Source organism: Entelurus aequoreus, linkage group LG03 (assembly GCF_033978785.1).
Source record: "Entelurus aequoreus isolate RoL-2023_Sb linkage group LG03, RoL_Eaeq_v1.1, whole genome shotgun sequence".
Classification (NCBI taxonomy): Eukaryota; Metazoa; Chordata; class Actinopteri; order Syngnathiformes; family Syngnathidae; genus Entelurus; species Entelurus aequoreus.
In genome coordinates this window covers 84,485,252-84,498,118 of record NC_084733.1, presented here as the reverse complement: position 1 = coordinate 84,498,118, position 12,867 = coordinate 84,485,252, and the positions used below count along the sequence as shown (strand labels likewise).

Genomic DNA, 12,867 nt, shown 5'->3' with positions numbered 1-12,867 from the left:
GATCTAACATAATAGTGAAAGTCCAGTCCATAGTGGATCTAACATAATAGTGAGAGTCCAGTCCATAGTGGATCTAACATAATAGTGAGAGTCCAGTCCATAGGGGAACTAACATAATAGTGAAAGTCCAGTCCATAGTGGATCTAACATAATAGTGAAAGTCCAGTCCATAGTGGATCTAACATAATAGTGAGAGTCCAGTCCATAGTGGATCTAACATAATAGTGAGAGTCCAGTCCATAGTGGATCTAACATAATAGTGAGAGTCCAGTCCATAGTGGATCTAACATAATAGTGAGAGTCCAGTCCATAGTGGATCTAACATAATAGTGAGAGTCCAGTCCATAGTGGATCTAACATAATAGTGTGAAAGTCCAGTCCATAGGGGATCTAACATAATAGTGAAAGTCCAGTCCATAGGGGATCTAACATAATAGTGAGAGTCCAGTCCATAGTGGATCTAACATAATAGTGAGAGTCCAGTCTATAGGGGATCTAATATAATAGTGAAAGTCCAGTCCATAGGGGATCTAACATAATAGTGAGAGTCCAGTCCATAGTGGATCTAACATAATAGTGAGAGTCCAGTCCATAGGGGATCTAACATAATAGTGAAAGTCCAGTCCATAGGGGATCTAACATAATAGTGAAAGTCCAGTCCATAGGGGATCTAACATAATAGTGAGAGTCCAGTCCATAGTGGATCTAACATAATAGTGAGAGTCCAGTCTATAGGGATCTAACATAATAGTGAAAGTCCAGTCCATAGGGGATCTAACATAATAGTGAAAGTCCAGTCCATAGGGGATCTAACATAATAGTGAGAGTCCAGTCCATAGGGGATCTAACATAATAGTGAAAGTCCAGTCCATAGTGGATCTAACATAATAGTGAGAGTCCAGTCTATAGGGGATCTAACATAATAGTGAAAGTCCAGTGCATAGTGGATCTAACATAATAGTGAGAGTCCAGTCCATAGTGGATCTAACATAATAGTGAGAGTCCAGTCTATAGGGGATCTAACATAATAGTGAGAGTCCAGTCCATAGGGGATCTAACATAATAGTGAGAGTCCAGTCTATAGGGGATCTAACATAATAGTGAAAGTCCAGTGCATAGTGGATCTAACATAATAGTGAGAGTCCAGTCCATAGTGGATCTAACATAATAGTGAAAGTCCAGTCCATAGGGGATCTAACATAATAGTGAGAGTCCAGTCCATAGGGGATCTAACATAATAGTGAGAGTCCAGTCCATAGTGGATCTAACATAATAGTGAGAGTCCAGTCTATAGGGGATCTAACATAATAGTGAAAGTCCAGTCCATAGTGGATCTAACATAATAGTGAAAGTCCAGTCCATAGTGGATCTAGCATAATAGTGAGAGTCCAGTCCATAGGGGATCTAACATAATAGTGAAAGTCCAGTCCATAGGGGATCTAACATAATAGTGAAAGTCCAGTCCATAGTGGATCTAACATAATAGTGAGGGTCCAGTCCATAGTGGATCTAACATAATAGTGAGAGTCCAGTCCATAGTGGATCAAACATAATAGTGAGAGTCCAGTCCATAGTGGGGCCAGCAGGAGACCATCCCGAGCGGAGACGGGTCAGCAGCGCAAAGATGTCCCCACATCTTTACACAGGCGAGCGGTCCACCCCGGGTCCCGACTCTGGACAGCCAGCACTTCATCCGTGGCCACCGAACCTGTGCCCCCCTCCTCCTCCTCCCCCCCCTCCACAAGGGAGAGGGGGGCAGAGCTGAAAAGAAACGGCAGATCAACTGGCCTAAAAAGGGGATCTATTTAAAGGCTAGAGTATACAAATGAGTTTTAAGATGGGATTTAAATGTTTCTACTGAGGTAGCATCTCTAACTTGAGGAAAACACCTGCCAAATAGTGCCCCCATTGTTGACACTTGAGGAAAACACCTGCCAAATAGTGCCCCCATTGTTGACACTTGAGGAAAACACCTGCCAAATAGTGCTGTCATTGTTTACCCTTGAGGAAAACACCTGCCAAATAGTGCCCCCATTGTTGACACTTGAGGAAAACACCTGCCAAATAGTGCCCCCATTGTTGACACTTGAGGAAAACACCTGCCAAATAGTGCCCCCATTGTTGACACTTGAGGAAAACACCTGCCAAATAGTGCCCCCATTGTTTACCCTTGAGGAAAACACCTGCCAAATAGTGGAAAGTTGCCGCACAGGTGCAAAAAAAAAAGCTTCTGGAACTTTTTCTCCTCGCTGGAACATTCTTCAGGCACGTCACATGACCCTCCCCACCCCGCCGCCATGTTGGAGCGAGACAGTCCCAGCGGCTGGTGGCTTCAGGGCGGGGACAGGAAGTGACACGCGGGAAACAAAGAGGAAGTGGGGAATGTTCCAGAAGGATGGAAAACAAGTTAGCCGTTAGCGTTAGCACGGCAATGTTTGCTGAAAGAGTGTAAATAGAACTTTTGGAATGGTGGACAAAATCAATAGTGCTCTTTATGTAGAAAAAAGTTTGATGGAAATTGCGACCTTTCAAAGTCATTTCTGTTGGGGAAAAAAACAATCGGGTTCTTGCCTTATTTCAGTAAAGGATTTAAAGAGAAGTAAGGAAGTGACCTTGTGTTGGATCAACATAAAAAACAAACAATAGAGTTCTCATGCTGATTGTGACCTTTAACCTCAACTACCTCAAAAGCAAAAGGGTTCTTGCTCGGGCAGACATGAAGGCTAACACTAAAAGATTGGTTGACGATTAGCAAGAAATCTTTTCTGGTTTGACCTTTGACCTCATTAGTCGTGTGCTTAGATATCCTTCAAAAACAATAGAGTTCTTGCTCTCATGTTATAGACCACTATAGTGAATGTTTTGACAAAGAGACTGAGCTTGGAAGTAAACTAGGATGTCCTACAAAACCAATAGGGTTCTTGCTGTGGAAAAGGAACTGCTGATCCAACTTTGACCTTTCGTCTCTCGTTCATCTTGTGGTGGATAGTCTGCAAAAACAATAGAGTTCTTGTTGAAGTTTCAGAAACGTAATACAATCGATAATATTCTTGCTTTACAGTAGAGACGTTTTTAAGTTAATTGGAGGACAAATTTGACCTTTGACATATCGACCATCATGTGTTGGATGTCCTACAAAATTAATAGGGATCTTTAAATCTGTAAATAGATTCTGTTTAAAAAATCAATATGGATCTTTAAAACTGTATATATTTGCTCATTCAAAATTAATTGGGATCTTTAAATCTATGAATAACTTCTGTTCAAAATCAATAATGATCTTTAAATCTGTTAATAAATGATGTTTATAAACCAATAGGATCTTAAAACTGTAAATAGGTTTTGTTTAAAAATCAATAGGGATCGTTCAATCTGTTAATAAACTATGTTTAAAAATCAATAGGGATCTTTAAATGTGTAAATACGTTTTGTTTAAAAATAAATGGGGTCTTTAAATCTGTAAATAAGTTATGTTTAAAAATCAATAGGGATCTTTAAATCTGTAAATAAATTATGTGTAAAAATCAATAGGGATCTTTCAATCTGTCAATAAGTTCTGTTTAACAATCAATAGGGATCTTTCAATGTGTTAATAAGTTATGTTTGAAAATCAATAGGGATCTTTCAATCCGTTAATAAGTTATGTTTAAAAATCAATAGGGTTTTTTAAACCTGTAAATAAGTTTTGTTTGAAAATCATTGGGGATCTTTAAATCTGTAAATAAATTATGTTTAAAAATCAATAGGGATCTTTAAATCTGTAAATAAGTTTTGTTTAAAAATCAATAGGGATCTTTTAATTCGTAAATAAGTTTTGTTTAAAAACAATAGGGATCTTTAAATTTGTAAATATGTTTTGTTAAAAAATCAATAGGGTTCTTTAAATCTGTAAATACGTTTTGTTAAAAAATCAATAGGGATCTTTCAACCTGTAAGTACGTTCTGTTTAAAATGCAATAGAGAGCTTTAAATTTGTAAATAAGTGTTGTTAAAAATCCATAGGGATCTTTAAATCTGTAAATAGGTTTTGTTTGAAAATCAATAGGGACCTTTCAATCTGTTAGTAGGTTCTGTTTAAAAATCAACAGGGATCTTTAAATCTGTAAATAGGTTTTGTTTGAAAATCAATAGGGATCGTTCAATCTGTTAGTAAGTTCTGTTTAAAAATCAATAGGGATCTTTAAATTTGTAAATGCGTTTTGTTTAAAAATCAATAGGGATCTTTAAATCTGTAAATACGTTTTGTTTAAAAATCAATAAGGATCTTTAAATCAGTGAATAAGTTCTGTTTAAAAATCAATAGGGATCTTTAAAACCATATATATAAGTTCTGTTTGAAAATCAATAGGGATCTTTAAAACCAATAATAAATTATGTTTAAAAAAATCAATAGGGATCTTTAAATCAGTGAATAAATTGTGTTTGAAAATCAATAGGGATCTTTAAATCTGTAAATAAGTTGTGTTTAAAAATCAATAGGGATCCTTAAAACCTTATATAAGTTGTGTTTAAAAATCAATAGGGATCCTTAAAACCTTATATAAGTTGTGTTTAAAAATCAATAGGGATCTTTAAAACCATATATAAGTTCTTCCTGTCCCCAAGGTAACGTTTGTTGACCTTTGACCCCCAGGTTGGCGACGCCCGCCATCAGGAGCTTCCTGCTTCTGCTGCCGTCAGCACGGCGCCTGTGGACGAGCTGCATGGACCTTTTTCTCACGCCTTTCTTTCAAAGCGCCGCCAAGATTTGCTCAAGGGTTGACGTTCAAACCAGCGACTGAACGGGAACATGACAGTCCATCAAACTATCGATTGTGACTGTGATTGGGATTGTGACTGTGATTGTGATTGTTACTGTGATTGTGACTGTGATTCTGATTCTGATTCTGACTGTGATTCTGATTGTGACTGTGATTGTGAATGTGATTCTGACTGTGATTCTGATTGTGACTGTGATTGTGAATGTGATTCTGACTGTGATTCTGGTTGTGACTGTGATTGTGACTGTGATTCTGACTGTGATTCTGATTGTGACTGTGATTGTGAATGTGATTCTGATTCTGACTGTGATTCTGATTGTGACTTTGACTGTGATTCTGATTCTGATTCTGACTGTGATTTTGATTGTGACTGTGATTGTGACTTTATGACTGTGATTGTGACTGTGATTCTGATTGTGACTGTGAATGTGATTCTGATTCTAACTGTGATTCTGATTGTGACTGTGATTCTGATTCTGACTGTGATTCTGATTGTGACTGTGATTGTGAATGTGATTCTGATTCTGACTGTAATTCTGATTGTGACTGTGATTCTGATTCTGACTTTGATTCTGGTTGTGACTGTGATTGTGACTGTGACTGTGATTGTGACTGACTGTGATTCTGATTGTGACTGTTACTGTGATTGTGACTGTAACTGTGAATGTGATTATGATTGTGATTGGGATTATTATTATTATGATTGTGACTGTGACTGTGAAGGTGATTATGATTGTGATTGGGATTATTATGATTGTGACTGTGAAGGTGATTATGATTGGGATTGGGATTATTATTATTATTATGGTTGTGTTTGGGATTGTGATTATGATTATGATTGTGATTATGATTATGATTATTATTGGGATTGGGATTATTATTATGATTGTGATTATGACTGGGATTGGGATTGTTATTATGATTGGGATTGGATTGTGATTGTGATTGTGATTATGATTGGGATTGGGATTATAACCATGATGGTGATTGTGATTATGATTGGTATTGGGATTATGATTGTGATTATGATTATTATTTGGATTGTGATTATTATTATGATTGTGATTTTGATTGTGGTTATGATTGTGACTGTGATTATGATTTGTATTGGGAATACTATTGTGATTTTGATTGTGATTACGATTATTAGTTATTGTGATTGCGATTGTGATTATGATTATGATTGGTATTGGGATTATGATTATGATTGTGATTATGATTGTGATTGTGATTATTATTATTATTGGGATTGGGATTATTATTATGATTGTGATCATAACCAGGATGGTGATTGTGATTGTGATTATGATTATGATTATGATTGGTATTGGGATTATGATTATTATTGTGATTATGATTGGGATTATGATTGTCATTATGATTGTGATTATGATTATTATTCGTATTGGGATTATTATTATGATTGCGATTTTGATTGTGACTGTGATTATGATTTGTATTGGGATTATGATTGTGATTATGATTGTGATCATGATTGTGATTATGATTATTAGTTATTGTGATTGTGATCATGATTATGATTGGTATTGGGATTATGATTGTGATTATGATTGTGATTATGATTATTATTGTGATTGTGATTATTATTATGATTGTGATTGTGATTATGATTGTGATTGGTATTGGGATTATGATTGTAATTATGATTATTATTTATTGTGATTGCGATTGTGTTTATGATTATGATTGGTATTGGGGTTATGATTATGATTATGATTATGATTGTGATGGTGATTATGATTGTGATTGTGATTGTGATTATGATTATGATTATTATTGTGATTGGGATTATTATTATGATTGTGATTGTGATTATGATTATGATTGGTATTGGGATTTTGATTGTGATTATGATTGTGATCATGATTGTGATTATGATTATTAGTTATTGTGATTGCGATTGTGATTATGATTGTTATTACTATTGTGATTACAATTACGATTATGATTACGATTACGATTATGATTACGATTACGATTATGATGACATCATCCCTTTCATCAAACTGCTGACTTTGTCCAAGATGGCGTCCAAGTCTCCTCCTTTAGTAGAAGCTCCTGCCCCTTTCCAAGATGGCCGACCTCTCATCGCTTACCAAACATGAATATTAAATGATTTATTGTCATGTCTGTGTTGATCTTGTTTTTGTTTTGCTTGGTTTTTGGACACTTTTTAGTTCCTGGTTTCACTTCCTGGTTTTGTTTTGTTTCCATGGTTACTCATTAGTTTCACCTGTTCCACGTTTGGACTCACACACACCTGTCTCACGTTTTCACATTGTCATGTCACGCACCTGTTCACAGTTAGTCACGCACCTGTTTTCACTTATCATGTCACTATATAGGCTTTTCTGTTTCTGTTGTTCGTCCTGGCGACATCATACATTCATGCCATGTTCACAGTTTCTTGTCACGTAAGTTTTTGTTTAATGTTCATAGTTCTCCGCCATTGTGCGCGCCTTTTGTTTTGTCATAGCCCAGTTTGTTACCTCCTCTGTGAGCGCCTTTTGTTTGTACCTTTTGTTTGAGTTTATAGTAATAATTAAACTATGTCTTTACCTGCACGCCACGTCCGTTCCAATTCTTTTGCACCACGGGAGAGCAAACCACGCCAAAGACCAAGTCTTGACAGATGTCGCCAGCATAAGAGCTCTCCCGCAAAAAATTTGGACAATTTTGACGAGGCAACGTGGGAGGTCCTCCGCGCGATGGAGGAAGAGACGCTACGTTATTCCTCCGGTAAGCGCAGAGACCTGATGTGGGGGCCAGATGGAAATCTGGTGCCATTGAGCTCCAGTTGGTCCGAGGATGGCGCTGCGTCACCGCAGTCCTGGAAGCGCCGCTCCAGACCAAAGACATCAGGGAAGGCGAGCGGACAGCATGCGGCGCTGCCGCAGGCTCCTCCCACTCCGGGCGGAAGCAGGTTGCTGCCAGCTCCACAGCTCCAAAATGACATCACAGACCAGGATTTTTTTTTTCTGAACTCTTTTTCTTTTGATCATCCGCCTCCAGCCAAAGACTCTAAAAACATGATAAGACATTACCAGGACATGTTTTTAGAAATCAGATCCTGTCAATCACAGTCACCCAATTTTCATGCCCCGCCCCCCAGGACTCATGCCACGCCCAAGTCAGAAATTTTTTTTTCACCCACAAAAGCCCAGGTGGGGGGGAACGAAAGACCTTTTGGACAATTTAGAGGGGAGGATTCTGCCCTCCTCCTGAACCCCCTCCGCCCACCCCAAAAGACGGTTCCAGACCGCGGGGAGCGCGTCTGGGATCCGCTCCTTGACGGGGGGGCTAGGGCTGGGAATTGTTCAGGTGGGGTGGGTCAGCATCGTCATGCCAAGCCACAGCCTCCAGCTCGGCCACCACCACCACCAGTCTTTCGTCACGCCAAGCCACAGCCTCCAGCACGACCCCCACCACCTGTCTTTCGACCTGCCAAGCCACAGCCACCAGCACGACCACCACCACCAGTTTTTCGACCATGCCAAGATCTACCTGCTCCACGCCAAGCGCCGCCAGTACCTGCTCCACGCCAAGCGCCGCCAGTACCTGCTCCACGCCAAGCGCCGCCAGTACCTGCTCCACGCCAAGCGCCGCCAGTACCTGCTCCACGCCAAGCGCCGCCAGTACCTGCTCCACGCCAAGCGCCGCCAGTACCTGCTCCACGCCAAGCGCCGCCAGTACCTGCTCCACGCCAAGCGCCGCCAGTACCTGCTCCACGCCAAGCGTCGCCAGTCGCAGCTTCACGACGCCAAGTGCCGCCAGTCGCAGCTTCACGACGCCCAGTGCCGCCAGTCGCAGCTTCCCCACGCCGCCAAGTGCCGCCCGTGGCTGCCCCACGCCGCCAAGTGCCGCCCGTGGCTGCCCCACGCCGCCAAGTGCCGCCCGTGGCTGCCCCACGCCAAGACCAAAGCCAAGACCAAGACCCGCCAAGTGACCAAGACCAAGAACCGCCAAGTGACCAAGACCAAGAACCGCCAAGTGACCAAGAACCGCCAAGTGACCAAGAACCGCCAAGTGACCAAGACCAAGACCCGCCAAGTGACCAAGACCCGCCAAGTGACCAAGACCAAGACCCGCCAAGTGACCCAAACCAAGACCAAGTCCAAGCACCGCCACACCAAGACCAAGTCCAAGACCAACTACGCCAAGACCAAGACCAACCACGCCAAGTCCAAGACCAAGTCCAAGACCAACTACGCCAAGACCAAGACCAACCACGCCAAGTCCAAGACCAAGACCAAGACCCAGACCCAGACCCTCGCCAAGACCAAGACCAAGACCCACGCCAAGACCAAGACCCTCGTCAAGACCCGCCACGCCAAGCTTCGCCGCCTGACGCACCACGCCAAGCTTCGCCACCTGCCACGACAACGCGCCCACCTCCTCGTCGGCCAAGGATGTGGCCATTCCATGGGCGTCCGCCACGCCAGGTGCGCCGACCTCCTCGTCTGCCACGAATGTGGCCATTCCCAGGTCGCCCACCTCGTCAGGTTCAGCGGCGGTCTACCCGCCGTCGCCACCTGACTCTGCCCCGGTGGATTCAGGGACACCTGGTCTGGCGACCCACCGCCATGTCCCCCTCCCTCCCTCCCATGACTCTTGATCCTGTTTTGTGTTTTGTTTTTTGGACATCTGGGATCTGTCCGTAAGGGGGGGGCTCTGTCATGTCTGTGTTGATCTTGTTTTTGTTTTGCTTGGTTTTTGGACACTTTTTAGTTCCTGGTTTCACTTCCTGGTTTTGTTTTGTTTCCATGGTTACTCATTAGTTTCACCTGTTCCACGTTTGGACTCACACACACCTGTCTCACGTTTTCACATTGTCATGTCACGCACCTGTTCACAGTTAGTCACGCACCTGTTTTCACTTATCATGTCACTATATAGGCTTTTCTGTTTCTGTTGTTCGTCCTGGCGACATCATACATTCATGCCATGTTCACAGTTTCTTGTCACGTAAGTTTTTGTTTAATGTTCATAGTTCTCCGCCATTGTGCGCGCCTTTTGTTTTGTCATAGCCCAGTTTGTTACCTCCTCTGTGAGCGCCTTTTGTTTGTACCTTTTGTTTGAGTTTATAGTAATAATTAAACTATGTCTTTACCTGCACGCCACGTCCGTTCCAATTCTTTTGCACCACGGGAGAGCAAACCACGCCAAAGACCAAGTCTTGACATTTATTCTCTTTCTTAGCAAAGTAAATATCGCATTTCATAAACATGCACTCATAACATTACAGTTAAAATAGTCATTTTAAGAAAACAAAAGTACAAATATTACAGGAGACAAATATTCAATTTGATGGAAATGTCGTCATAACATTTCAATTAAAAGTTAATTTTATACTGAAATAATAGAAGAAAAGTCTGAATTGTAGTTGAAATGTTGTGAGAGTCAAAACATGAATTTTATTACAAGATGATTTTCAGACAACATGTTGAAATATTACAAGAATAAAGACTTCATTTGATGCAAACAGAATTATAATATTACAAGGAATTATAATGGAGGGAAAATTATCTCAAAATGTTAGAGGATTTTAATAAATGTCATTTCCATGGAATATTATGTACAAATGTGGGAACAAATATTAATGAACTAAACTAAAGTTATCATGTGATCAGGGGGTACAATTTTAAAACAATAAAAAATAAGTTTTAAACCAACAAGTTTTGTGTATTTAATTGTTTGTATTCGTAACATACATCTTTATATTGGAAGTAGTAATATTTAATATTTACCTGAATACAAACCACAGAATAACATTAATAAATTGTTTGTATTGCGTCACGTGACTTCTTCCAGGAAGTGAAATGCAGTGGTGGTCAACCAAGCCAAGATGGCTGCTGTGCAACTATCTGAGTACACAATGGGCCTAGATCTTCCTGCAAAAAGCAGATAGGAGCAAAAAAGTCCAACCATGCAATGGAATAGATCCTATACTTTATCAAAAACGATTTGTGGAGTGATATCAAGGATTATACGTCGGTTACGTTCCCAGACATATGGAACTATTGTGCTCCAGACATCATTCTACACGACAAAACAGATGAAACTTGGAAAAGTAAATAAGACCCGCCCACAAAAACGGTGCATCCGGAAGCGACTGTCAGAAAGCGGCTTGAAGATGATCTGTAAAACATCATCTATGCAACATTTTGAGCAAAGAACCACCATTACATGTTATGTAGACCACAAGGAAGTATTTTACATTTAGAAAATAATAAATAAATAATATGACTCCTTTAATGCGCCCTATAATCCGGTGCGCCTTATATATGAAAAAAGTTTAAAAATAGTCCATTCATCGGCAGTGCGCCCTATGGTCCGGAAAATACGGTAATATTAGAGGGCCTACTTTTTCTCCAAACAATATTTTTTATGCACAATATCCAGATTTTTACAACCTTACATTATATTTTGCTGGGGCATTTTTTTTTTCTTTTAACTTTATGACATTTTACTCCCTTTTTTCGTTTAATATTAAAACAATTATCTTAAGTCTTAAGTTGAGCTATATATATTTAAGCATTGAAAGTTAAAAAAAATATTAATAAATGACTTATTTGAAACATTTTAATGACCATGCCCCTTTTGGGTCCCAGGGATCTTTAGTGTGTTTTTACATTTTTTATTTGTAACTGTCGATGTTCAAAAAATTATAATGAATCAAAAATCAATGCTGTTACGAATTAATGACCTACTTTGGCTTTAATTACTTCAACATAATCAAAATCCAATATTCCACTTTGAAAAATATGTTGGATAAATGTTGCATATTATGCAGTTTTGCCATTAAAATGGGTTTGTTTGGGAGAAAAAAAGGACACGAAACTTAAATAAATTAAAAACTTTATGTCAAAGGATGGATCTTAAGTTGAGCTATATATATTTAAGCATTGAAAGTTTAAAAAAAAAAATCATAAATGACTAATTTTCAACATTTTAATGACCGAGGCCCTTTTGGGTCCCTGGGATCTTTAGTGTGAATTTTTTTTTTTTTTTTTACTTTTTTAAAATGGGTTTCTTTTTCTCCAAACAATATTTTTTATTGCATAATATCCAGAGTTTTACAACCTTACATCATATTTTGTTAGGGCATTTTTTCTTTTTCTTTTAACTTTGACATTTTTACGGAGCCCCTAAAGGGACATGGGGGAAATTTTATTTTTAATTATACTTGTATTTTTTTTTTTTTTAGACATGTATCTCATGCGCGCGAGAAACTTTTTATAAAGTTATAAATAAAAATAAAAACATTATAATTTTTTAAAATTTTTTTTTTAGACATGTATCTTGTGTGCAGGAGCAACTTTCTCCTGCGCACGAGATACATGTCTAAAAAAAAATTGGAAAAAAAATTATAATTGTAATTTTATTTAAATTTTTTAATAATTTATAAAAAGTTTCTCATGTGCACGAGAAAGTTTCTCTTGCGCACGAGATAGTTTCTTGTGCGCATGAGATACATGTCTAAAAATAAAAAATAAAGAAATAAAAAATTATAAAAAATAGAATTTCCCCCTTGTCCCTTTAGGGGCTCTGTAAAAATGTCATAAAGTTAAAAGAAAAAAAAATGCCCTAGCAAAATATGTTGTTTTTTTTATAAATTTATAAAAAGTTTCTCGTGCGCACGAGATACATGTCTAAAAAAAACAAACAAATTATACAAAAAATATATCCCCCCATGTCCTTTTAGGGGCTCCGTACATTTTACTTCCTTTTTTCGTTTGATATTATATTTCCAGAACATTTTCCATGTAATATTCCAGTATTATTGTTTGAAAATAAAGGTGAATAATATTATTGCCTTTTCTGTTTTTGATAAGTTTTTGTGTCTCCTCCACAATAAAAGCCTTTCTGGTGACAACAAGCATATAACGTGTGCAGTCGACGTTTTTTGCACGTCCTCTCTTCCAATTAACGCTCAGCTTGCAGCAACAAGCAGCTTCTTGTTCTTATTCCACGCCAACACCCCCCCCCCCCCCCCCCACACACACACACACACACCTATACACACACAGGGAGGGGAGAATTAACACGGTCAGTCCTGATTTACTTCTGCTTTCAGTATCATTCT

At 39.1% G+C, this 12,867-nt stretch overlaps 1 protein-coding gene across 1 annotated transcript in view; it reads left to right on the top strand.

Annotated features, from left to right (window-relative positions):
• Nucleotides 1–5,042, top strand: part of cav2 (caveolin 2) — a 7,484-nt gene extending 2,442 nt beyond the window's left edge. Inside the window, exon 3 of the mRNA XM_062043026.1 lies at nucleotides 4,634–5,042. Coding sequence (XP_061899010.1) covers nucleotides 4,634–4,781 — 148 coding nt within the window. The 3' untranslated portion in view covers nucleotides 4,782–5,042. The remainder of the gene's footprint in view (nucleotides 1–4,633) is intronic.
• The last annotated feature ends 7,825 nt before the right edge of the window (nucleotides 5,043–12,867 follow it).